Source organism: Triturus cristatus, chromosome 3_2, assembly GCF_964204655.1.
Source record: "Triturus cristatus chromosome 3_2, aTriCri1.1, whole genome shotgun sequence".
NCBI classification, from domain to species: domain Eukaryota; kingdom Metazoa; phylum Chordata; class Amphibia; order Caudata; family Salamandridae; genus Triturus; species Triturus cristatus.
In genome coordinates this window covers 83,310,403-83,338,108 of record NC_140584.1, presented here as the reverse complement: position 1 = coordinate 83,338,108, position 27,706 = coordinate 83,310,403, and the positions used below count along the sequence as shown (strand labels likewise).

At 45.1% G+C, this 27,706-nt stretch overlaps 1 protein-coding gene across 2 annotated transcripts in view; it reads left to right on the top strand.

Moving 5' to 3' along the window:
• The window catches only part of CLASP1 (cytoplasmic linker associated protein 1), a 1,312,099-nt gene that overhangs the window by 421,505 nt on the left and 862,888 nt on the right, over nt 1–27,706 (top strand). For both annotated transcript variants that reach the window (XM_085647275.1, XM_085647274.1), the window contains exon 9: nt 15,820–15,975. In XM_085647275.1, the coding sequence (XP_085503401.1) occupies nt 15,820–15,975 (156 nt within the window). The remainder of the gene's footprint in view (nt 1–15,819; nt 15,976–27,706) is intronic.

Sequence of the window (27,706 nt, the reverse complement as noted above, 5' to 3'; positions counted from 1 at the left end):
GATGAGCGTTAAAACTAAAAACGGTTTCTATAGCTGTTTTATGTATACCTGCCTACTGGTTACGTGCCTGTACTGTTCTATTAAAGATATAATCAATGGTTCATTTTGATTTAATTTAGAATTTTTAGTGTAAGTAGATTCATACTATGCCTAGACAGCAGTCTATTTTCATATTTGTTTTTTTGTCCATAATCTTACAATAAAAATAAATCGCACCAATTTTCCAAAGCCAGACATATTCTTTGTCAGTTGTAGCAGGAGAAAAAATATATTTTTTCTTTTCTCTCACGATCACTCAATAGGAACACGCTCAGTGGCCATAGGAAAATATCCTATTAAGTCTCTCGGACGGAATGTCCACACGTGTTCGGTTGTTGGAGAGTTATACGCTTAATACCTTTTGATAGCACCGTTGAAATGGTTTCCAAGTGCAGTACTCAAGGTGATATTTTTATTCCAGCAGCATAACTTGGTCTTCGCAATACAAATCGATATTATAAAGGATATCTGACCTTTTATGGCCTCGTAGATTTTTCACGTTACATAATAAAACTTTATTTATGGAGAATACTTTAGTTTTCTTATGAAGGTCTTGCCTCGCATGCCTATTCCTAGGCTGGGCCTTCTTTTTACAAATTACATGAAAAGAGATATAAAGAAAGTTGCTTTGGTCATGTGTACAGTGTGTAAATTTACATAAGAGAGTGAGGTGGTGTTAATGCTGGTGTGTTGCATTTCTGAGGACAGCGCTTCTCCAGCATCCCATTTGCCATTAAATGTAGGCGTACAGCATTTGCTGTTTATAGAAATAATTGTTCTTATTTCAGTAGAGTCCATCTCTCTAAGTCTGTGCAAAAATCCAATGACATGCTTTGCTGATGTAAACATTTGTTGCTTATTGGTTAGTTAAACCTGGTGCACAACTGTTTCTAAGTGACATCATAACCTCTCTTATCTGGTAGACACTATCTAACCACAGTTTCCCTACCTTAGAATATTCCTGAGGCATCAGACTAGATCCGGAAACATTTCGAGCAGCACCTCTACAATTGGGTAGGGGGCATCTCAAGCTCCGCATCGACAGCATCCGTGACTGAAGTGACGTGCATAGTGCCTGTATATGCGCCACCCTAGTTTGTTGACATCAGTTCTTTTCTTTCTGTGCCAGTCAGCGCAGATCTGGAGATAGCTACCTCTTGTAATTTATTTTTTTGACTGACTTTTTTCAATGTTTTGATAATCCTTTTTTAGGACTGTCTTCCAGTGTATTCAAGGATGTCCCCCAAGAAACCAATGTGGTTTAATTCCTGTTGTTCCTGTCACTGAGAGATGTCTGTGTTAGACCTCTATCTGTTTTGTCTTTGGTGCTCGGAGCCGGACCATGACTCCAAGATGTGCAAGGACTGCCGCACCATGAATCTCAAGGCGCTTCTACAATGCTCCAGGACCTGGACCTGTTCAAGCAGTCACTACAGGCGCTCATCCTTACGCTTCAGGTAAGACCCACAAAAACATCTATGAGGATGAAGCCCTCTTTGACATCACTGCACCGGTCCAAATCTCGGACGAGGTGCTGGAACAATGTAACTCAGGGCCCCCTCCCGCGTGAAGCCTGCCTCTGGGTCTGCTCTGTTGCTCCCTGAAGTTTCTGGAGCCGGAGCCACAACCGCCTAACTGAGTTTTATGAGGCTGTGCACCTAATTTTTGGGTAGGCCCACCCCTCTGGAGCACCCTTGGGCCCAGTGTGTTCAGCAGGTGGCCTGCTGGATTTTTGCCAGACGATCCGCCCTTGATGCCAGGTGGGCTTTTTGGATATGCTGCTGGGTCCAGAACGGCTCTGCTCACAGGACCATGATATTCCCCGGAGGCCATTCCAGCAACGCCGTTTCCAGCGCCACTGACGGCGCCGACCCCATCATTCTACCTGACTCAGAAATGAAGCCAGACTGGCGTTGCCCAGCGTCGACTAAGGCGCCACCCGTAACTAGACCTTCAGAGTATGTGCCTCCCTTTTTTGCCAGGCCTGGAGAGGAGTATGAATGGGGAGGATCTGTTGATCCCTATAGCTATGCCCTCATTGAGGAGGCCAAAAAACAAATTGTATCAGGAACTGGCCTGGACAATGACCTGGTCTCTCCTTCTAGTGTAGCTTCGGAAGAAGGAGCTTCCTTTGCCCTGGTGGTGTTGAGGAGGGTAGCTGAGGTACTGGACCTTCAGCTGCCCTTGGTGGCAGTCAAAGCAAATGTTTTGACAGAGGTGCTTCAACCGGGAGTCAGCACCTCAGAACCCCTTCTCCCTTTTAATGAATCCCTCTTTGGTGTCAAGCTCGAGGCCTGGGCAATGTACTGCTCAGGGGCTCCTGCGTTCAGGACAATTTCCTTTCGCCATCGCCCCTCTCCCTGGGACCCAGCTTTCTTCACTCCCACCTCTGAGAGAGTGGTAATCCAGGCCTCCACACCCAAAGCCAACCTTGGCGCATTCCCTAACGCTCCATTGGACAGGGAATCCAAGAGGCTGGACACCTTCAGCAAGAGGATATTCTCTTCCACCAGCCTAGCACTGCAGTCACTGAACTCTGTGTGCCTTTTTAGGAGGAGGCCCGAGCCGTCCTGGCATCCTTATATGGCCATGGACGGCTCCCACAAGCTCCATACCACAACCAGGCAGAGGTCGGCCGAGTCCGCTTCTTCCTGGAAGCTGCAGCCTCAAAACCACTTAGATTGCCCTTGAAGCAGTTGGCAGCAGGATCTGCCTCACCTGCCCCACTGGCAGTCCATAACATCAAACAAGTGGGTACTGCAGATCGTTCAGTGGGGTTACTACAACTCCTTTCTTGAACCCCCCCCCCCCCCCCCCATGCCACCATCTGTGGACTTGCTGACCAAGGGCATCATCTCCCTGCTCGGAACTAGAAACTCCTTTGGCCTAAGGAGTCATCAAGTGGGTGTTGGCATCAGAAGTAGGTCATGGTTGCTATTTCCTCACTTTCTGGTGCTCAAGAAGGACAGGGGTCCCCACCCTATTCATTCTAGTCCTGCGTGCTCTCCACTTCTTACTGAAGGGGAAGTTCAAGATGCTCACGTTGGCTCAAGTTCTGCCTGCCTTCAACCCTGGAGACTGGATGGTAACTCTGGACTTGCAGGACGCCTGCTTCCAAATTCCCGTCCTGGCTGCCCACAGGTTTGTACATGAGGTTCACAGTGGGATACAAGCGTTATCAGGTCGATGTGCTCCCTTTTTGCCTTACGAGTGCCCCTCGAGTGTTCACCAAGGTGATGGCGGTGGTTGCAGCACATCCGCAGAGGTTTGGGTTTCCAGCCCCCACCTGTCTCGAGGACTAGCATTTAAAGGCAAGCTCACCCGAGATATTTGGACTTCCTAAAGTCGCTCGGTTTCACTATAAATGTGCCATAGTCACACTTGAATCCCTCTTAAACTCTCCCTTACATTGGAATCGTTCTGGATACAGTACAGTTTTGGGCTTATTCTCACGAACTTCGAGTCCAGGATATATGGGCTCTCGTACCGATGTTTCAGCCCCTATCCTGGATTTCTGTGAGACTGACTTTGAGGCTGTTGGGTCTCTTGGCCGCCTGCATCCTACTGGTGACCCATGCCCCTTGGCATATGCAAGCTCTGCATTGGGATCTGAAGCCCCATCTCAGGCTAATCTCTCTGACTTAGTCCAGATCTCACAGGGAGCTGCAAGAGACCTGCAGTGGTGACTGACAAACTGCAGTTGGGTCAGCGACAGACCCCTCTTCCTTCCCCAATCAAAGCTGACTTTAGTGACAGATGCGTTATTCCTCACCTGGTGCGGCCATCTGGGAGAGGTGGATATCAGAGGACTCTGGTTTCCTGCGGAGTTTCAGCTCCACATCAACTTGCAGGAGCTCAGAGTGATCAGACTGGCATTGAAAGCCTTTCTTCCTTTGATCGAGGAAGCTCTAGTTCAGGAGTTCACAGATTGCACCACGGTCATGGGGGATTGCAACAAGCAGGGCGGGCAAGGTCGTAGACCCTGTGTCTCTAGACCTAGCTGGTTCGTTAAGGGATTTCCATGATGGTTCAACATCTGGCAGGCTCTCTGAACACCCGAGCAGACAAACTTGGCCATCGATTCCTAGTGGATTACTATTGGCGTCTCCATCCGGAGGTGGTGCAAGGTCTCTTCACAGATTGGGGAGAACCTTGTTTAGATCTATTCGCCACTTCCGAGAACGTGCAATGTCAGCAGCTCTGCTCTCTGGATTGTCCAAGGCAACTCTCGCTCTGAGATGTTTTCTGTCTCAAGTGGAGCTCAGGCCTTCTGCACATCTTTCCGCTGATGCCACTCCTGCCCAGTGTTTCCAAGAAAATCAGGAACCACCAGGGCCATACCATTCTTGCTTCTCCGGATTGGGCGCTGAGCTTATGATATGCCGAACTTTAGAGCCTGAGCATTGGCCTTCCGATCAATCAGGCTGCCTCTTCAGGAGGATGTCCTGTTGCAGTAGCTAGGGCAGGGTCCTGCATCTGAACCTGCGTACACTCCACCTTTATGCATGGAGATTGAGCTGCAGTTGACAGTTTTAACCTCCCTCCTGAAGTCTGTGATGTCATTCTGTAAGCCTGGCTTCCCTCGACTAAGAAAGTATACATCTGCTGTTAGGATAAATTTGTGGCTTGGTGTGATTCCAAAAGTGTTTTCTCTCTCTGCTCCCTTGACTCACGTTCTATTGTTTGTTCTTTCATTGGCCCAAAAAGGTTTTGCTCTGGGCACTGTTGAAGGTTATCTTTCAGTCATATCAGCTTTCTTGCGGTTGCCGGTTGGATCTGCCATCCCAGTTCAAGTTACCAGTTGTGACTCGTTTTCTCAAAGGACTACAGCATATGGTTCCTCCAAATGCCCCAATAGGACCTGAACCTAGTTTTAACTTTCCACATGTGTGCGACTTTTGTGCCCTTACACAATTGTCATCTTTGTTTGTGGGCCATAAAAATTGCCTTTATTTTAGCCATTACATTGTTGAAGAGGATTAGTGAACTACAGGCACTTTCTGTGCACCCTCCTTACACAACATTCTTCCCAGACAATCTGGTGTTGAGAATATATGTTAGTTTCATGCCGAAAGTCGCGACCTCTTTTCATGTAGGCTAGATCATCACCTTACCTGCTTTCTTTGCTCCGTGGAGAGACTTCACTGTCTGGACCCAAAAAGAGCGTTGTCGTTCAACATTGATCGTAGCAGAGAGTTCCAGGTGGATGAGCGACTCTTCATTGGGTATGTCAGAGCGAAGAAAGGAAAACTCTGCCAAAATGAACCATCTCACAATGGATTGAGCTCTTCTTTAAAATCTGTTACTCATCAGCCAAGAACCAACCCCCTGAGGGCTTGTATCTTCATTCCACCAGAGCCAACGCTGTGACCACTGTGTTAGCTCGCAGAGTCTCTGTCCTAGACATATGTCAGGCTGCAATGTGGACGTTCCTTCACACATTTACCAAACACCACTGCTTGGAAAGTCAGGTGCGTTGTGACTGGCACATTGCATGCTTGGTACTCCAGGACTTCCTGGTCTAATCGGTTCGAAGACTCACCTCCTGGGAGGTATTGCTTGGATATCTATTCTAAGGTAAGGAATCTGTAGCTAGAAGTCTGTATCAGACAAACAAGTTACTTATCTTTGGTAAGGCTTTACCTGGTAAAGTCACTATCAAGCCACAGATCCCTTACCGACCCTCCTCACTGCAAACTGATTTCTCCTTGTGAGGTCCTTAGTGTTTGCATACTGGTACACCAGCAAACTTTGTGGATCCACGCTTCTGGCATGGAAAGGTCACACAAAGTAACTGATGTTGGTGCACTGGGTGGCACCTATATAGGCAAAGTGCACATCACTTCCAGCATGGCCGATGTGGAGCCGAATGTCACCACCTACCGACTTGCAGAGGTACTGCTCGAAAATTTCCCGGATCCAGTCTGATACTTGGGTAATTCTAAGGAAAGACATCTGGAATCTACAGCTAGATAGTTTCTACCAGATAAGGCATTACTGAATATAGGAAACTTTTTCATTTGTACCTGAATATTATGCATAATAAAGTGATATACACTTGTCTGCTCTGAGCTTTTGAATGATACTGAGAATCTGAATACGGCTGTAAAATGCCATGTCTGGAAACAAGGATTCACTGCTAAATAGTGCATGTTCAGGAAACAAGGCTATTCCTCATCGTAAAACAAGGATATTCCTCATCGCAAAACACGAAGCAGAGGGTCACTGAAGCTGAACCCTGCTTCTGTGACCAACACTAGACTGAAGCAAACAGAGGCTATAAAATAGCTCACTAATACAAGTCAAGTACTGAACTTTTTCTACGGAGCTAGAAATCACAGAGCCGGGGATTCTTGTAGATGTAGTCTTTTTGAAAGTAAAGCGTTCTGGTGGTTACAAAGCGTGACATGAACCTTAAATAAAAAACAATTTCAGAGTATTGTCTAAGTAGGTGGCAGCTCTCAAGTGCGAACATTAAGCCTGTTTTTTGTGCCAGTGTTTGCTTTGTTTACTATGCCCATCAGGTAGTGGTCAACCATTTGTGCATTGATTCTCGTCTAGAAGTTCAATGTAAAGTAGATGACCTTATATTGAAATAATAATAGCTTATTGTTACATTTAACTTATCCTAGTTAAGCAAATGTAATACCATTTTAAATAACGGGAGTTAATATTACCGAGTTTAGAGAAGCTCATCGTATCGACCCCAGAAAGATAAATGGTTGTTATGGCCCTGTTATGATTTCAATCAATGGCCATCAGCAGTTACTCAACTGTCATACAGCTTTAAATTAATTACAGTGTAATAGTAATGAGCACAGAGCTATCTTTTTCCAAAATCATTTGAGGTCATTTTGTGTGGTTGCTAGTTGTTTGTCCTTAATAGTTCGGGTTTCTATTGATTAGTTTGGCTCAGTCAGAACATGTGATATGGAAGACCGTGTTGTGTTGGGATTTGGTACATATTTGTTCAGATGTGAGATTGTACCTATTAAGCGTTTAGTATGTATGGGTTCTGACTAAGCTTGTTTGTGTCTGAAATTAATGCTTTAGATAAAGTTATATTTATAGTTTAGCATCCTTTCCTTTGCACTGCATCTCATGCCTACTCGGGAAGCGTTTACATCCACATAGTTTTTGAGCGTCTTGGAAGTTACTTTAAAAGGGCTAAAAACCTGAACGAGAGCTTCGAAGAGTGGTGTGACTGTGTGATAGGATGAAGAAATCTGTTTTTGGTTGAAAAGATCATTTTTTTTCCCCTCAAATCTTTTTTATTAACAAAGCTCGAAAGACCATATCATACATAAGCATTTCCATTAGTACATCAGGTATCAAACACAGAGAATCGATGACATTATGTTCATTAATGAAGCCAGCAGTGTGGCTACCTTCTGGCGCCCCTCTAATCCCCTGCCCCCAGCCCTCTATACTTTTGCCACGGCATCCACACTTTTTCCCACTTTTTGACACATCCCCTACTTTTATACACTGTTTATTCGGCCCTCTGACACCAATCAAGATCTTGTTTCCACTCCTCCACTTGCGGGGGTGAAGGTGCCCCCCCAGCTCCTGGCAATATTACGCTTTGCTATACCCGCTGACAGAGCCAGCCATACTTCCACATATGTGGACCAGTCCGCATTGCCACTAATCATTAATAGAAGCCATTTCGGCTCTAAAGATAATTTTGTCTTAAACTGTTGTGATGAAAGCCAGCTAGAATAAAGCAATGGTAACAGTTACTGCTGGGTAATACTCATGAAGAGAAGGCTTTAGTTGATGGCTTTAGCATGCCTGTTCTCTCAACAAAACAGTTAAATCAGTTTATTTTGCTGTTAAGTCAGTCTGAATACCATCTCCAGTGGTGCTTTTTTTGGCTACCAGGAGTGTGTTATTATTTATGTGCCCCCTGACAGCTTTTCTGGGTCGCCTTCTTATTCCCGCTCTTCTGGGTTTCTTCTGGAATGATGTCCCAAGGATACACCTTTAAGGGTAAATTTGATTCTAGGCATAAAACTTTTGCTGTATTGCTCTTTTTCAGTCTAATAAGTTACTTTCTTGAATTTGTATGTCTGGCTTGAAAGTACAGTTATTGCCTGTTGATCAACAAAAGAATAGTTCCCAGGAGTACAACAGGAACACACTGTGGCTCTACCTCGATGTTGGTTTCTCGGAGTATAGATTAGGATTGGACAGAAATGTTGTGATTCCGTTGAAAGTATGCTTGTTTTTCTGTTTTTTTACTTTTGGGAAAGCTTATGCTCAAAACAGAAGGACTGCTAAGTTCTAGTGAGGAGCCATTGATCAAGGGTATAGGCCTGATCTATTTATTTTGAGAAGTAAGCCTGGCTTATTTAATGTTTAACTCATATTTGAACACCAATAGGCCTTCAAGGGTGGCTTTTCATGACGCTGTGTTGAAATTTCTACGCAGGTATTTCGTTAAAGGGAGTTTTGCAGATTATCATAGTAGGCAGGGGGTTTGATGTTTATCTGTGACAGTCCCATGGTGTAGAAGATTTTCACTTTGAAAATCCTTGTTATGCTTATGAAGGGTTGTGTGTTTTGTCAACTGTCATTTTGTGCATATTTTATGATTTTATAACTGTATAACGATAGTTGTCATGTGGAAAAGCTTATGCTGAATACAGTTGGCATGAGTTGGTTATGGTGACAAGCCAGTGGTAAAAGGTATAGGCAGGGTTAGCTCATTAAAAGAATTCTGGTTGTTCCTATTTATTATGAAAATAATACGTTAAAACCAAAGGGCTCTTTAAGTGTGGATTGTTATTACACTGTGTGAAGCCTGTAGGCAGGTGTTGTTTTGCATGGATTCTCACAGATAATTATAGGAGTCTTGGGTTTTGTTGGTTTTTCCGTCTCGTAGGCAGAAGTCAGTAGTTTTGAGTTGGTTATGTTGTCAAGCCAATGATGAAGGCAATAGGCCTAATTATTTATTTTTTGGGGGCCGGTTGGAATTGTTGTCAGATGCTCTTGGTCTGAAATCTTTCGAGAAAGCTGTAACCATAACCTATTTATTTTGAAAAGCATTTGTTAATGCCATTATTGGTTTAATGGTAGATTGTCATGGTCTTGTGTAGTATGAGGCAATGGAAACCAATAAGTGCAAAGAAGTGCCAATGACTTGGAGTAACCTGGGCCGGTTTTGCAGATAGGACACGCAGTCCTTGGTTAGTCCACGGTAAACTTTCAAACAGGTTTGCTGGGAGAAAATGTCGCCAATGCGCCCAGTTACAATTAATTTACTGCCTTCAGGGTAGCAGAGAAATCGCTCCTCCCCTTGGGGGGCCACACATTCATTGACATACAGAGCAAATGTTTACAAGCCACTCTGTGTTTACAAAGTGCTCTGTTTCACAATGCAGGCGGTATGCCGCTTGCTTTTTAGGTCTCGCCTGAGCCAGCGCATGCGCCGCACTGCGAGACATTTAGTTAGTGGATTTTTAAAGTGCTACCAGAGGCTTTTCCTGACCGCAAGCTTGCGTTCACGATCGCTTGCATGCCCGCAGCCGCCAGCTTTCAGCGCCCGAGGCGCCATCTGGATGCGATCACTTTCACTTTTGCCGCTTTTACTACCCCCTCCCTTCTCCCCCTCCCTCCCTCCCACCGCACACCACTCACCAGTCTCAATCTAGTATGTGGGTAGGACCGGCATTAGATGGTGAGCCTTCTTCCCCTCGAAGCATCCACTGCCTTCCTTCACCATTTCAAGTTGGCGCTGCCGATAGTGGGGAAACTAGGTAGGATGTTTCTTGCACTGCGCTATTTAGGGCCCCATGTGCAGTCTGGCATCTGCTCTGACAAGGAGGAGCCCTCACGCTCCCCCGCTGGATAACTTCCGGGAATCCGCTCGGGAATCGCTGGACTTGTTGGAATCATCTGCGCCGGTGGTAAGGAGTCTCGCTGTGTCCTTTTTGAGCTATTTTTTGCCCTTACTCACCTCCCGGGAAGACACCCTGGGGGTTTCTTTGGTATGGGACGTGTCAGCTTTCTACCCGTAAGGCCCCTGGGTTGTTTCAGTACGGTTCGGTTACCAGTCTCTCGTTATATTTTATTGCCGGTACAGCAGTGCCCATCTGGCCCTGGCTGTGACGTCACCTCTTGCCATTTAGGACCGTAACTATTTCTTGTACGTGGGCCCACGTGTTTTTCCGTCTTCAGTTGACCCACAGGCAGGCAAAGAGTCAGGATTGCTTGCAGCCATTGGCCCACCGCATCCAGACACACATTCTGGCCTTATAATTTTTGGAGTAGGAACTCCACAGTCACTCCGGGGCACTAATATCCTAAGGAGTTTTTCTCTAATCCCTTCCTGGTTTCCATTTCTTACAGCCTCCCTCTCTTTCCATCACGTTTTGGGACCGAGTGATCCAGGACCCTCTACCCCGTTACTGATATAGTTGTATGCGATGGCTTAATTGGACATTAATGAGTTCCCTCTGTTTATTCCATAGGAGACTTTCTCTCTCCCCGCCCTAAATACGGGTATCTTCGATCTGGGTTTGGACTTATCGCTCCGGTACTGGGCTGAGACCGTAGGTTCCTTTTTCGGCATACTGTCTTTCATTTGAACTCCTGTCTGGCTTCCGTCTTCATCAGGTCTCGGCAAGTTTGAGATCGTTAGAGGAAGGGTTCCCGTGCTTCTCCATCTTTTAACAAGAATACTGACTATTGTGTGAATCTGTGAGTAAAAGATATATTTTTTGTTGTGATATGTTTTTCTTTAAGGGAAACCTTTTATTTCATTTGATTTTCGGATGTTCCTGGACTTTAGACGTGTTTGACTGATTTTATGTAAACTCAGGTATTGTTTTCTGTCTTAATGGTGTTTACTCATTTCACAGTGCGTATGTGATGGGGAAGGTTTTTTTCAGGTATCCCTATTAGCGGCAACTCTGTATTGACAGCAGTGCTGTTAAGTTAGAATAGTAAACCTATACGTCCCTGTGTATTCTTGCATTGATCATCTTGTGCAGTAAATATTGTTGCTATTCGATATTTTTGTAGTTGGCAGTTTCCCATGCCACCGTGCGAAATTACACTTATGGGAAACTGTAAACTGAACTGCCCCAGGACGTGTTCTGATGGAAATACAAGCTGAGCTCCAAGTGCAGTTCACGAGACACGTGCAGTATGTTTATTGTTTCAGCCATATCCATAATATGAGTCACATTAACGTTGTTTTTAATGCCAATAAAACTAAATAACTGTAAATCCTTAAAGCACAAAAATATAAACACAATCCCTTGCTCGTGTAAAGTGCCGAAGTTATTAGTTACAAACACAAACTAAATAAAATGCAAGCAACTTTGCATGAATTACAACGTCTCTATATTTTGTCAAGTGTATAGCATTGTGGAAACCAGGGATGTAAGTATTACGAAATGTCTTATACACACTTGTTTATTGCAATTCCTGCAGGGAATCGGAAAAGAGTTCCAGAGGGTGCATTCTGTAAAGAAAAATTCAGATCTCTGCAATGGGCATCCAAACCAGTTCTGGGTTAACAAATAGGCAAAGTAGGCACCGGCCTATGACACTCATCTAACTCCCTCTCACTACCTGCTCCCTTCTCCCCCTCCCTCCTTGTTAGTCACCAGGCTGAATCTGATGCCGGTTGTCTTATCACAAGCTTCCCGCGTCGCGCCCCTCCTTCTCTCGTCTTCCTTCTCAGCCCTGCCTTGTCCCCTATTGTTCCCGTCCTATCGTCTTACCAAGGATCAATAGGTATCGCTTTTGGGACCTTATACGTTTTTAGTTATGCAGCACAATATCTTTGGTGCAACAACATCAACTGTTGGATGGCTAAACACTTATAAGGTCTCAAAGGCGAGACCTATTGGCTATGCCAATGCTTGTTACAGAGAGGAGAGAGGTCCCCTAGCTGGCGGGTGAAAGTGTATGACTCCACCTGCCTGCAAGAAAATGTTTTTTGGAGGGGGCAGGGGCGGGTCTATGAACCACAGAATCTCCCCTTGAGAGGGCTGGCTTAAAGAGGTGCACGGACAGTGTGCCATCTTTTTGTGACTCACTGTCAGAGCGCTTCCTAAGTACACCAACACTATCAGTATTACAGAAATGGCTGCACAAGCGTCTGCTGCCCCTTCTATAATACCATAGTGCCCCGGGTCACAAATTAAGGGAGCACACGCCCTTTGCAGTATTGCCCCTGGTGATCCTAGGCTTCATTTAGTTGTTCCTAAAATAGGGCAACACTTAGACAAATTGTGCTGGTCGCAAAATAAGTCTCCAGTTCCAGATTATTTCAGAATTATCACATTAGAAAATCTAATTTCAACGTGCTAGATTGGTTCGACCTGCCAGGCTGCCAGCACTGTTTGGATTTCAAAAATAACCGCCATAAGCAGCAAAAATGCATCCATTCCTCTGTGATACTCTTCCAGGAGTGAAAGGGTTACCGTTTGCATCAGGGAATGGTGACTGTGTGTTTGTCATGCTGAAAGGAGAGCAGGGAATGGTGACTGTGTGTTTGTCATGCTAAAAGGAGAGCAGCTGCCGAGACCCTCCTGCCCAGGCTTCCCACGGGGCCCACTCGGAGCAGGCTGTAGCCTTTGACACCATGCGCATCCTTTAATCCGCCTTTCATGAACGGCGCGCGCGTTACTTGCACTGCAGCATTTCCTTCACTTGCCGCGTGCCTCTGGAGTTAGAAGTGCCGCGTCTTCGCTAAAATTGCACCCACAGAACCAAAGACGCTCGCGCTGGTCCCGGCACTACTACCTGATGAGTCTTTGATTATCGGCGATACATCAACGCAGAGCAAGCACCACTCTGCCGGGGCCCTGGCTGGATCCGCGCATGTCATGAAGGCAAGGAGGAATGTTCAAGAAGCTTATTTGCAAACGGATGTGCACTCGTAAGCCGTTTTTATGACCTATTTTACAATTAATTTCAAAATATTCTTGAGTTGATATCCTTTGTGAATAGCGGATTTGTTTGGGTGTTTAAGTTAAACGATAAATCAGAAAATGCTTCAAACACGATTCCTGCTTTAGAAATTTTGAAAAATGTGTTTGTATGACCCAATCTTTATTTTTTTTAAACAAGTATATTTGTTTGTGCTTATTGGCAAATACGTTATTAGAATATAAAATATTCCTTGTGCATGCTTAGGCAGAACCCCTAGCGAGCCTGGTTATAAATAAGAGTCAATCGCCTAGGGACCGGTAATTTAAAAGTTCACTCAAAAATTACTTCATGAAAACTTTTCTACTTCTTGTACGGGGAAGTGGCACATGACACTACTAACTCCTTTCTAAACAAGAGTGGAATATCATGCGCATGTTGTATCCAGTTGCTACATGATGATGTTGTGGTTCATGTACAATTAGTGTTTGTTTTTCTGTATTATTTATCAATTACATTGATTTTACATATGTACGTCTCATGGCATAACTTCATCAGCTCAATGCATGGAATGTTTTATTAATTCATTCCCTGCGTTGTAGCATTTCACAAACACACCAATTTATTTTCATGAAGTACTATTTAAGTGAACTTGTAAATGATCCCCCTGTAGGCCATTTTATTTATAGGTATTTATGCTGGCAGAGGTGACTTTAGTTTTTGCAAAATAGGGCATTTGGGGCCTCTGTGATAGGAACTATGAACAGTATGCACAAGTATTAGAGTTCTTATTAGAGACTATACAAAGCCGGACTTATTTTGTGAATGATGGGTCTTTCTCCTTTGTATTGAGTATAGGTAGAACCACGGCAAATTTGGATTCGGGCAAATACTCGGATTGTCTCATTGATGGCAAATCTGCTTAGGCTGGCATGTTTTTGAAAACGTGTTTTTTTGGGCCACTATTAAGGAACTAAGATAACTAGTGGTGATGCTCAGGGTTACTCTGTGTGGTTCACATATAAACATCTGGGAAACAGAGAATGGCGCATGGAGTTCTGCTATCCACTGTCATTCGCGACTCAAAAGTCTACTCCGCACATTGTAAAGTGAAGCCAAGAAAATTGTATCTTGGATTGAGAAGGGTTACCCATTAAAAGGTATTAAACACGGACTCTCACAGCATGGAACATCCTTCACTCCATTCCATTGTATGTTTCTTGAACTCCAGAACCATACCTTTTAAAAAATGATATCAAAAAGTAGTCCTCTCTGTTCTTCCACCTGCTGTGTGCTTCAATGTGTTGAGTTTATCTGGAGCCTTCAGGGAAATGGCTACACTTATTGTGCTTGCTTGGTGCGTCGGGGTGTTACTTTGTTAAGGAATAATTTTTTAATGCATAATCCCGAGTAGCCTGAAGGGCATAATGACTGAGTGCAGTCATTACGCCCTTGTCTATAATTCCACAGATGATATGATGATGTCAATTGTCAAAGGCTTCTGTAACTAGAAACATTCAGTTGATGCTCAAGCTAAGGAGTAAGTTGTACTCCTCTAAGAACTAGCGTGAGTTTTGAGCTGAAATGCGGTGATTTTCACTGTAAAAGATTTAAAGCAGTAATGTCAATCAGAACGAGTCATAAAGTCCACTCGTAATTGCTATCCACCCAGAACACTCGTGTAGACCGTTTCAGATGAAAAAATGTAAGTTACATTTTCGGTCATTCAAATTCTGCCATTTGTGCAGATGGTCTGTGTGGGTATGGCTTTAATGTATTTAAAGTTGATGCTCCTGCAGATGAGTCTGAGCGTGTCATAAACCTATAAAGATGGATGGTTGAAAAGCGTTAGTGAGTGATTTAATCTGTGTAGCAAGTGAACAACCTGACGACCCTTATATGCATACGAGAAGCGCAGAAAGATTTAGCCAAAGAGTGCTAAAGACCGAGTGTTGGGTCAAACAAGACCTTGGCAGAGGCAAACAATGCGTTTATTTTTTAATTTTTTTAAATTCAGTGCAAGGCATGGGACAGTCTTACTGTATTCTTAAAGTGCAATATCTTGGGTAACAATTATTTCTGCAACAATCTCAGTCCTAACTGTAAGCCAGGTCCCCTATGAGTGAGAACACAAAGAACCCCAGACTAGTTTCTGCAGTCCTAGTTCTTGTCAGTAGGATACAGCTCGAGTCCTCTGCCACAGTGAACATGGGACCCTCGTTTTAAGTGCGACAGGTATGCCTAGGACTCAAACTTCAGCCTACTGATGAGGCCCAATAGACTGAAACTGCCCTGGGGTTCTAGTGTTGCCGTTCGTAAGATGCCTGGTATGGCAGTTCAGTCAGGACTGTTTTTATAAGAGCAAACCAAGGCTGATTTGCCTATGGCTGGTTCCTGTCTGATGCGACATGGCGGCCAAAAACCTCACTGGAGCCTAATATTGAACATCCACCTCTTAAATATTTTACTCATCATTCTTGCAGTTTTTCTAAAACCTTTATAATTGTATGATGGTTGAAAATGGATTTCATGACAGCCTCGCACAGCATTAGAAAATAAACATCACTTTTATTGAGACATTTTTACAAAGTACTTCACTATAGCAGGCCTGCAAAATGTACTTCTTTGCTCATCAAACAACCTCCATACCTAGAGCAGCAGGGCATGATTCCGCTACCTCTGAAAATTGTCGTGCTTTAGTCAACCTCTTCAAAATGAAGTCTAGCTTGTGTCAGGGTTCACAGTACTTTATGTCGCTATTTGTGAATTTCGATGTTGTAGCAGCTTAATGAATTTACTTTTTATGCGGTAATTGCCTCTCAAAGTTAATATTGGCAAAATGTCAACATTGCCATCTTGAAAGTTTAAACTGACAATGTTTTTTGCCAACAGATAAAACTTTAGATGATGAAGATTCTGTGGATGGAAATAGACCTTCCTCCTCTGCCAGCTCCACCACATCTTCGAAGACCGCCCCTTGCAGGAGGGTGGCTCCTTTGTCGTCAGCTCGCAAACCTGGACCGACCTCCATTCTCGCTAAAAGTGCCGGTATGTCTTGATGGTATTAATTTTTAAAATTTTTGTTCACAGATAACACAAACATTTTCAAAGCTTAGTTCATTTAGAAATTGGAACTCGGACCATTTCATTTCATTTTTTTAATGTTGTATAATTGTATTTTTCCAAGGTAAATTAAGGATGGAAAATATGCAATAAAAAGCACATTTGTAGCACGTCTTGGATATGAGCTTAAGAAAACCTGTGGCTTACATACAAAATGTACAAAGCAATTGCTCTCATTACTGAAAGTTGCAGAAACTCAACATGCATGCTAAGATAGATGGATGTGGATGCTATAAAGTTGACAGTACATGGTACAAACGTGTTTCACAAAGTGTGTGTATTTTCACTAGCAATACTTTAGTTAATGGGTTCTCTGCTTAGATCAGTCAACCTTCACGTTAAAAATATATACAATTTTTTTTATAACATCAGTTGAAGGGACCTTCATCAGTGATGTTATTCATGATCTAATTTTTGATATCATCTGTGACATCTTGATTAATGTGATCTGTGATTTGGTATGAGATGTTATGGTTGCATAGCTCACATTACTTGGTGCATTTCAGTGTTTTATTGTTTTGTATTTTGTATTGTAACCTTAACATACCTTTTTTTTAAAATAACTATCGCATTTTGTCTGTATCAAGAAAAAACAAGAGAACAGTTCAGCATAGCAGTCTAGGGCAATATAGTTGCATGTTCATGACAGAAGTCCCTCAGAACATTAATCCTAAATACCAGATTAGGAGATAATACATCTGTTACAGTTTGGTCAGTACTTTCACTCAAAGAGTCTGCCCATTTAGAGCACCCATTTCCTGTTCATCTGCAATACATAATCAAGGAAAGAGCCCTTCATCGTATCCTATCTCTCATTCCCTCCCACCCTAACATCTCAGGCCCACACCCCTTATGTGGAGCCTTCGATCGGGTAGGCGCCTTCAGTCCAAGCTGTGGATTGGGATCCCGAGATGACTGGAGGATCTATTAACTCATCAGTCATCTTTACTCATGGTACTAAGACCATTTCCACATTTTCATCTCTTTGCACCATGCACAGCCATCTTTTGTCAGCCTACCCATTCCTGCAGGTCAGCCTTCCACCTAGAGAGGTGGGGCGGGCCGTGTGATCTAATGTATAGCAATTTGTCTCCTAGCCAAAAGTAGGTCTAAGGGCGCAAACCAAGTGTGTATTTTTGTGCCAGTTTTCGGTAGCGGTGTGAGTCACAGTAGGCAGTGTCTAATTGTTAGGGTATGCTGTATCCTCACCATCCCTATGTGCTTGTCAACTATCTAAACCCAGAACTCTTGAAGGTTGGCACAGGTCCAAGTAATATAAAAAAAACTTCGCTGGCCTGGTGTTGTATCGTAGGCACATTTCAGCCTTCACAGGTAAAATTCCATAGGACTGCTAGGGTGTGAGATGGGCATGGTGCAGGTAGTAAAGCTCAGTAAGTTTAAATCTAGTGTTACTGGCTACATCCTGTATCAGTGCACACACTCTTGCCTGTTTCCTGTCCGACAGCGGTTTCGGTAGCGCTGAATCCTGTTGACCACGTCAGTAGTAATACAAGTTCCCTAAACTCAGGTTTTGTTTGTGAATTCCCTGGCATGTGTTATGATGTACTTTGACAAATGCCTGGGATTTGTCTGTACTGTTTTGCCTTCATGCTCATGTAGCATCGCCTATGGCTGTACCCAGAGAAGTCTGAGTGCTGGACTTGACCTTAGTCTTCACCCTTTCTTCAGACCATAGACTCTTAGTGCTTGCAGGGCTCGCTCTTTATCAATGACCTTGGATTTTGGCCAGGCTGTGATCTTGGGTTTTGGTAAGCTCTCTGTCCACCCGTTCTGCACATTGTGCCTTCAGCTATGTTTTGCTTGATCAAAGTTCACAATATGGGCTTTGGCCATGTCTTCTTATTAGTTTCCCCGTACCTGGAGATTGTTGGGCATGGCCTTCAGGTGTGCCTAGTTGGCTCACCTTCCCTCAAACCGCCAGGCACAGCCTTGAGTGGAGACAAGCTCATGAGCTGGGGAGCCCCAAACCCTCAAGATCAGAACCCCCTATCCATAGGTCCCAAGTTTTCAGTTTGCTTATGTGTGAAATTTCCATGTTCTTGATGACCTTATGTGTGATATTTCAATGTTTGTGTGAAACCAAATGCCATTTTAAAAAATAAAACACATCAATTCATATATTGAAAAAAAAGCACAAATTACCCTTATCCGTATTTGTGGAATTTGATGTTTGAAGAATGCCTTGAAACATCTGCTGCACTCCTTAATTGCTTGTTCAAGGTCACTAAACTATTTCCCTGTTCTATCATGATTTTCCTGGAAACGTCTGTGGCTCTGGGATAAACAATAAAATTGACCTCTGTGACGCTGGGATAAACAAAAAAATATATACAATACACACAATTGTGGTGGATACTAATACCTGCAGATTTCTAACCTGTTGAATAATCCCAGGTGTCAGACTAGATCTTGAAAACGTGAAAGTTCTGACACCGGTAGGAGGTGCTAATTTTATCTTGACTCCAGTAGTGACTTCAGGAGATGCTACCAAAGCCATATTGTGCCTGCCCTTGCGCAATGACGTCAATTCCCTTTTTTTCAGCTCCTTTGATGCATATCCAATTGGGAGTAGATGTAAATGTTGCCAATCTAGCAGTAGATAAGTGGATTACAGAGACATTAAATGTAGTTGCCCCATGGACCACTAACACCCCTCAAAGATGGACTAAATCAGCACCATGGTTTGATGAAGAGCTACAGACTGTGAAAACATCTTGCAAACACTTAGAGCACCAATGGAGGAAAGATTCATCTAATGATAATAACAATGCTTATAAGTTAGCACAAAAATTACTACTCTCTTACAAAATAAATGCGCGCTGCCTATCATAATGTCAGAATAGAGCAGGCGGATAATTCTTCGAGAGAATTATTTGCCATTCTTAAAGACCTTTCCTCTTTAGAGAGAATTATGGCGCCCGCCAGTGGTTTCCTAGAGTTGTGCAATCCAATTGCCAACTTCCTCTCCATGAAGGTATCTAAAATATACGATTCCTTTCCAGTTGAAGCTCGTAATGGTAACTTTTCTCAATTTGAAAGATCCGTCATACTGGAGACAAACCAACTCTCAGGGTTCTTACCCCCCTCGCTGGAAGATCAGAGAGATGTTGCCTGAAGTATTAAATCTGGCTCACCAATGGATCCAGCTGCGACCAAAATCATTAGGGAAGGATTAGACACAATATTACCCTATGTACAGCAACTTTTGGAGCTATCCTTCCATTATGGTGAGGTTCCGAGTCAGTGGAAGCACGCAATTGTCCTTCCTCTCAAGAAAAAAACCATCAGCAGATCCGGGATTGCTGGATAATTCTCGTCCCATCGCACTCCTGCCTTACTTCTCCAAAATAGCAGAGAAGACTGTGAACACGCAATTGGTTGCACCCATTAACAAGCATAACCTATTCCACTCAACGCAATTAGGCTTTTAGAGCCATGTACTCTACGGAATCTGCGTTACTTCTCGCCACAGAGACACTACGAAGGCGGACAGATGATCCAAATATAGCTTTGGTACTGTTGGACCTCAACGTAGCCTTTGACACAGTATCCCATAAACTGCTTTTGCAGCAACTCTGGTCAGGAGGGCTAGGGGGAGCTGCTCTTAAGTGGATGACCTCCTTCCCATAGGATCGAAGTTTTCAGGTTGCAGAGCGCCATGTCTAAAAGCTTGCCGCTCTCACAAGGGGTCCCACAGGGCTCAATATTGAGCCCAACTCTTTTTAATGTTTACATTCAACTCCTGGCGGAGATTGTGGAAAAACACAAGATGACTATTGTGTCGTATGCGGACGACACACAGCTTGTTACTTTAGCTCAGAACTCAGAACATGCTGCGACCCAGTTCTCTTCCTGCCTGAAGGACCTTGAGTCCTGGATGTCAAACAACTGCCTGAAGCTGAACGGCAGTAAAACAGAGGTCATGGTTGTAGGGAAACTCCCTTCCATTTGGAGCTCAGCTTGGTGGCCCCAAATGCTGGGTCCCACACCCACTCCTAAAGACGAAGTTAAGAAATCGGGGAATTTGGCTTGACCCCAAACTCTCCTTCAAAACCCGTGCTAGGAAGGTCACTGGGAAATGTTCTGGAATTCTCAAAATGCTAAAAAAATAAAACTTTGGACATTCTTCCAATCTCAGCCAGGAAAACCTTGGTCCACACTCTTGTTACAGCTCAGCTGGACTATGTAAATGTCATTTATCTTGGACTAACAAAAAAAAGCCTACACAGGCTGCAGCGCATTCAGAATGCGGCAGCCAGCCTAGTTCTTAATTTACCGAAGAGCGCTTCCTCGGCGAAAGCCCTTCATGCCCTGCACTGGCTGCCTGTTAATAAAATAATTCTTTTAAAAAGCCTTGTGCTTTTGCCACAGGATTTTGCAAGGCATGGGACCCAGTTACCTACATGATCTTCTTAACCCTTACAATCTGACACGTCACTTCAGATCAACGGGGACTCATTTGCTCAAAGTTCCTAAAATTCAAAGAGTAAGATGGGTGCGCGCTCTTTTCGCTATTTGGCAGCCAAGAACTGGAACACATTACCGCCTACACTTCGAGCTAGGATATCTGAAAGCGCCTTCCGTAAAGGTTTGAAAACTTGGCTGTTCCAGCTGTGAATTTTTTGATTCTCATCCACCCCTACTGCATGACTTTTCTTTAGTCTCGCTTACTGCTCTTCATAGTAGTAGCTCCTAGCACAGGGACACAGCAGCTGGTGTAACCAGGCGCTTTATAAATAATTTTATTATTATATCATGAGCTTGGCGTCTAGGAAGGTCTTCTCTGAAGCTTTCAGGCTTATAGCCTTGTAGGGACTGCAATGCACAAATGTGTCCTTCACCAGCCCCTACTCTATCTGTCTCTGGTGCTAAGAGTCCTACCTCAGCATAAATTCCAAGGTGATTGAGGAACAGGAGGCTAAACTTTTCATGACTTGGGGCTGCAATGAACATAGAGGTCAACGTCGCTAGTGGGCCTGCTAGAGGTCGCTTTCCACCCACTTCTCCAGGAAAAGGAAGAATCATAGGAAGACAAGAAACCCACAGGATCTTCATCTTTGGGACCAGAGTAAGTTGTGGTGGAGTTGTCGGTTTCACTACCCAGAGTTGGCCCTCGAGCCATTTGGCCCTTTTCCGGCACCGATACCCTTCTACCTGGATTTTCCTACACCGGGATCTGATCCAGCAGCATTCCACAATACTGTGTATAATATCTTTCCTTGTTTGAAAGCCTCCTCTAATGCGCTTTCTGGCATGGAGTGGACTTGTGAGTGATCAGGGCAGTATTTCTCCTGTGCAGTCCTGCGCTCTACGTACTAGGGGTGTGCTCAAAATGTGCATTATTTTCTATTGAGTAATTTGTGTAACAAGTAGAATGCAAAATTCACAAAACTGTGAGATTGTGTCTATGTAATGGAAATTTAGCTCGCTCCTACTATGAACTTGAGCTGTCTATGCAGACTGCTCATAGCATTTGCATAGGGCAAGGGCAGGGTCGTGCTGCAGCCAGGGTTTTCTATTCAGCTCTCCTTTCAAAACGTGTTTCTCCTTAGTGATGAGAACGGAAAGTACATGGTATTTCTGATGCATACTTCTAAACGCCGATTCCTCACCTTTCGAATATTCCTCAGGCCTCAGACTGGATCTGGAAGTTTATCAGCAGTGCTCTTGTGTGATGCCAGGTGGCATTGTGCAGCTTTGAGTTGACCTCATTCTGCTTCTGAAGTGATGGAATGGAGCCACATATCCGCACATATAACATACCTCTGCCTGCGAACATCATTTAGTTTCTTTTCGCACCTTCAAACGTAAATCCGGAGCGCTCCTTCCTTTTTGTCGGTTGATGGATTCCTTCCAAAACTCTTTTTCCTTGTGCAAGAAGAGTAATGTCCTCACGAATGTGTGACTGTCGGAACCAGATGTTGGTGATTGACCCCACACGAGGTGTGTTGTGGTGTTTGGGCTCGGGGCATGACTCCTAGTCATGTGAAGAATGTGCCCTAAGGCGATCTGGGACTGTGAATTAAAGTAGCAAGTCGGTGAACACCAAAAGAAGTCACAGGCCTGTAAGTCCCACTCCAAGTCTAGGCTGCGGAATTACTCCTGTTTTTGAGGCCACTCCTGTGACATATTGTTATTGCTTTCATCGTCATCCTGGATGTCCAAATCGAAATCTAATAAACATAAGAAGATGAGGGGGAACTTTACCCCATCCCGTCGCTTTCTGTCCAAATATAAGTCGGAGGGCAGCAAGGTGCTAACCGATTTTGCTCCTGATAATGGAACAGATATTTTCAACTTGCCCTGTTGCACTGCCACAGTACATTGAAACCTTTAAGGAGGACATGCTGTGCATTTCTCAGGGGCTCCTTCGGGTGCCTAGAATATGTCTGGGCCTCCATTTGGGCTACCGCTGGAAAATTCACTGTGCTGTCTATGACCATTGAACCTGCCTGTGGTTCCGCACTGACTTTGGTGCCAACTTCGATCCCAGCTCCAAGATCTGCTTTTGTTTCACCATCAAGTTCAATTGTGCTGTAGTTTGAGGTTGAGCCTTTGCTGACTCCGGTGTTCGAGCTCAATCTGAATCTGCTTCAGCCTTGACCAAGGTCACATCTTGAATCTTTTCCATTATACCCAATTCCGTTATGCTCTGAGTCAGATAAAACACTTCCTCTTCCCAGAGGAATTTCTCAGAGGCTACATCACCTTTTTGACTCTGACCCCAATTAACCTGAAAATGAGTAGAGTTGGCGGAATGTTTTATTCCACCTGCGAAATTGGCGGAATCTGATTGAGGCTTCTAGCCTCAGATTCCTTACCTTGGAATTGTCCTCAGGCGTCAGGGTGCCTCAGAAAACGTTTTGTGATTAAGACTCCTGCACGCCGGTAGGTAGCATCATTCAGCTCCGCGTAGTGTTATTGACTTTGTCTGCGCCGGAAGTGATGTGCTGTGCCTATGTAGGCACCTCCCCAGCGCTCTGGCTTCAGTTAATTTCATTCCGCACCAGTCAATGCAGATCTGGAGAAAGCTACCTCCTTTCATTTTTTGACTGATCGTTTTTAGACTTTTGACCAAGTTTTTTTTTTTTTTTAGATTTATCTCCTGGTGTGGCAGGGATGTTCACAAGGAAGGCCGACTTCAAGCCCTGCAGCACCTGTCACTGACCGATGTCCGTGATGGACCTGCACCTCATCTATCACTCATACCTTGAGCACTGCCACAATGCCAAAACCTGTCTATTGCAACCCCATGAACCCCAAGGCCTTCAGGAAGTGATCCCTCAAGCTCCTTGCTGCTCGACATGTGACTATCTCGATCTCGGTTGAGAGGAAGGTCCTGAGATCGGTCGCCGAACCATAGATATCCGTCGAAGTCATCCCACTTTGGTAAGTCCCACAAAAACAGAAAGCGCAAGAGGGCAAAGATGTCTTCGACTTTACCCCATCCGTTGAAGTCATCTGGCGAGACAAGGGAGCATTGTCACTCGAGCCCTGGCTCTGCAACTGAGCTTGTGCCTGGGATATTCTCTGCGCCTCCCCGAGTTTCCAGTAGCCAGAGCGTCCCATATACTCAGAGTATTCTGTAAGGACATGCACCTCCTGTTTGGGCGGCTTCACAAGGGGCCTAATTACTGATTCACCACTGACAGGTCCGCCCTCGACGCCAGTCAGCCCATTGGATCTGAACCGGCGCCAGTCGTACCACCTCAACATTCCCCGATGCTGGTCCTACTGTTGACGCTCCCAGCGGCACCGTCCCCATTCTTATTCCTGACTCTGACACGGAGACGGAGGGGTGTCAGAAGTCGACATTGGCGCTGACCGGAGCCATCCCCTCCAGGCTAAATTGTGGGCTAGGACTTGGGGAAAATTGGGAAGGGCCACTGGACCCTGAAGAATACAGGTTTCTAGACACAAATATGTACTGTTGACGAATTGGCGGATGCCAGTGGACTGGACACCTCACCAGATACCTGCTTGGTCTCTCCTCATACCGTGGCTATGGAGGAGGGTGCCACATTTGCTATGGTGGTGAGGAGAGTGGCATGGTCCTTGACCTTCAGTTGCCCTCTGTGGTTGTCTAGACTAACGTCTTGAAGGAGAAGCTTCAACCAGGAGCTACCCCTTCAGAACCACTTCTCCCATCTAATGAAACCCTTACAGGCTTCCTGCTCATGCCTGGTCCAAGTCCTGCACAATGGCTCCTGTGGACAGGACAATTGCCCTCCACCATCACCCCACCCCACCCTAGAGGACCCTTTTTTCCTCACCTACCACCCTAGCCCGGAGATCTTGGTGGTCCAGGCCTTCACTTTCTGAGTAAATCCTGGGGCATTCCTAGCGCCCCACCGTATAGGGAATCCAAAGGCTGGAACCCTTGGGTAAGAGAATGTTTTATTCCATCAACCTGGCTTTGCTTTGTGTGAACACTGTTTGCCTTATGGTCCGTTACGCCCATTCCCTTTGGGAGTTGGTTACGCAGGTACTGCCTATGGTCCCAGAGGAGGCTCGGGCCATACTCTCCCTAGCTATAGCTGATGGGAGAGACGCAGTGAAGTTTGCAAATAGATGCCGGATGGATACTACAGACTCGCTAGGCAGAGCAGTTTCTTCATCGGTGGCCTTACGGTGCTACGCCTGGCTGAGGACGACTGGCTTTCAGGGGATATCGAAGCTTTGCTTGTGGAAATGCCCTTTGATGGTTTCCATCACTTTGGAGACAAGGAGGACTCGGCGCTGGAGCTCTTCAGTAATCTTTGGGGGTAGCAGGATAGGTGCAAGTTTAGGTAGAGGTTTCACTGTTGTGCTTTGTTCCAGGTCCTTGGGACTTTCCAAGGTCACCCGCTAATCTCCACCCACTTTTTGCTCCTTTTGTGGCCATGGAAGGGGCTTCTATCCACGGCTGTACCCATCCAGCTACCATGACACTCAAGCTTTCCAACCCCTGCCTAGCAGAGGACTGTGCTACTGCAACAGACAGGGCTGGGTGGAGCCGTGGGGCTCTCTGAACGCCAAGGCGGACTAACTCAGCCGAAGATGCCTAGCAGAACACGAATGGCGTCTCTGTTCGGAGGTGGTAAGGTCTCTTTCTATAGTGGGGAGAGCCTTGGTTAGATCCGTTTGGTGCTGCAGAGAACACGCATTGTCAGCATTTATGTGCGCTGGAATTTTCAAGGCAGCTCTCACTTTGAAATGCTTGTCTTTTTGAGTGGAGCTCAGGCCTTAAGTACTCCTTCCTGCTCATACCACTCCTGCCCAGAGTTTTCAATAAGACCAGGAATGATCAGGCCCAAGTCGTCCTTATGACTCTGGACTGAACTTGAGAATTTGGTATCCCGAGCTGTTGAGCATGGCAATCAGTCCACAGATCAGGCTGCCCTCGGGAGGATTGTCTGTTGCAGCAGCAAGGGACGGTTCTCCATCTGAACTGTCAACGCTCCGCTTCATGCATGGAGATTGAGTGGTGACAGTTGACAGCTTTCGAACTTTTATTCGAAGTCTGCAATTTTACCTTGGCAGTCCGGTGTCCCTCCACCAAGACCGGTATACGCCGGCCGGTGAAATAAATCTGTGTGATGAAAAACAGATTGATACATTTTCAGCCCCCTTTTCACAAGTATTGTTTATCTTTACTCTAGCCCAGCAGAGCTCTGCATTGGGCACTTTGAAGGGTTATTTATCTGCCATCTCCCCATTTCTGAGGTTTCCAAATCAGCCCTCCCTCCAAGTCCCCGATTGTAAATGGGTTTCTTAAAGACGTACAACATGTTTCCCCCAGGTCCCTTTGTTATGCCTTAATGGGACCTTTCTTTGGTTTTTACTTTCTTGTGCGCTCCCTTTGAGCCGCTTCATTCTCGTCCTCTTCAGCTCCTCACCATCATGACGGCTTTCCTGGTGGCAATTAAATCTGCCCAGATAGTCATTGAGCTTCAGGCACTATTCTCTCAGCTTCCTTACATCTCCTTTTTCCCCGATAGGCTGGTCCTTATGACTCGAGCATACTTCTTACAGAAGGTAGTCACTTTATTCCACCTAGGCCAGTCCATCACTTTTATGCTCTGCCTCATAACTCTAAGGAAGAGGAAAGACTCTCCCAGCTGGACCCAAGAGCATTGTCATTCTACTGTGACCGCACAAAACAGTTTTGGGTGGATGATCGGCTGCTCATGGGATATGTCAGGGACAAGAAAGAAAAGACAGTGCAGAAGAGGGCCATCTTCCTATGGATCGTGCTCTGCATTAAAATCTGCTATGCATTGGCCAAGGAGCAACTCCCAGAAGGTTAGCATGCTCATTTTACCAGAGCAAAGGCTGTGACCACTGATTTAGCAGGCAGAGTGCCAGTGGGTCTCGCTGCACATGTTCACCGAACACTACTGCCTGGACCATCAGTTCTGTCGGGACGGGCACTTTGCCCATTCAGTCCTGCAGCACTTTCTCGTTTAAATCATGTTTGCAAACCCACCTCCGGGAAGGTGTTGCTTGGGTATCTATTCTAAGGTGAGGAATCAGTAGCTAGATTAAAGTTACTTACCTTCGGTAATGCCTTATCTGGTAGAGACTCTCTGTAGCCTCAGATTCCTTACCGACCCACCCATCCTCTCCGCTACCAAATTTCTAGGGTCTAGTCTGTTCCCCTTTCAGGGCCCTAGTTTTTTTATGGAATCTCCATATATGTTTTGTAATTCTGCAGAATCTCACAGAATGAATTTCCTGATGTTCCGCCCAACCCTAATAAGGATGATGATCACGCTGAAGGTGATGATAATATCTACATAGACTAGAAGGAGGTCAGTAGGCTAAATACCTCTCCTGACACAGGAATGGTTTTGCCCCTTGGAGCACCAATGCAGTAGAGTGCATCATTTGCCGTGGTCATTAGACATGCAGCATGTATCCTAGATGTATAGCTGTTTCAGTTTAAGTCAAAACAAATGCCCTCACTTGAGGTTTTGCACCCTGAGACAGCCTCATCTGAGTCCTTGTTCCCATTAAATGAAGCCCAGACTGACACCCTTATGGGTACTTGGGCAAAGCCTTGATGTTGCCCACCGGTCAGCAGACGGGTGGCCAAGCGCAACAGACAGCCGCTGGGTGACCCATGCTTTCTTACACAGCATCCAACTCCAAAGAGTTTGGTAGTCCAAGCTTCCACCAGCGAAGCCAACTCTAATGCCCAAATGGCTCCTCCAGATAGTGTCCATCAGGATTGAGATGTTCAGGAAGTGTCTGTTCTCCTCTGCTAGCTTTCTGTTGAGGTCAAGTAGTACCGTCTGCCTCTTAGACCCATTAATCTCACACACTTTGGAGCATGGCCACAGAATCTTGCTTGTGGTCCTGGAGGAGTTTTGAGCCTCTTTGGCTCAAACCATTTAAAACCACCAGGATGCAGCTAAATATTTCATTTGGGCTAGCTTGGACACCACTGACTGCTTGTTGCGTGCAGTGCACATTAGAATGGTGCTCTGTTGCATGCATGGATCTGATGCACTTGCTTTCTGGGGACGTGCAAGCATCTCTAATGGCTATTAAAAAATGAGATGCTATGGAGGACAAAACTCTAGTAAGTGTGCCACAATTCAGCTTTGACCAAAATGTTGTGCCTCAAGGGTTACAGTTACTGCAACGTGAA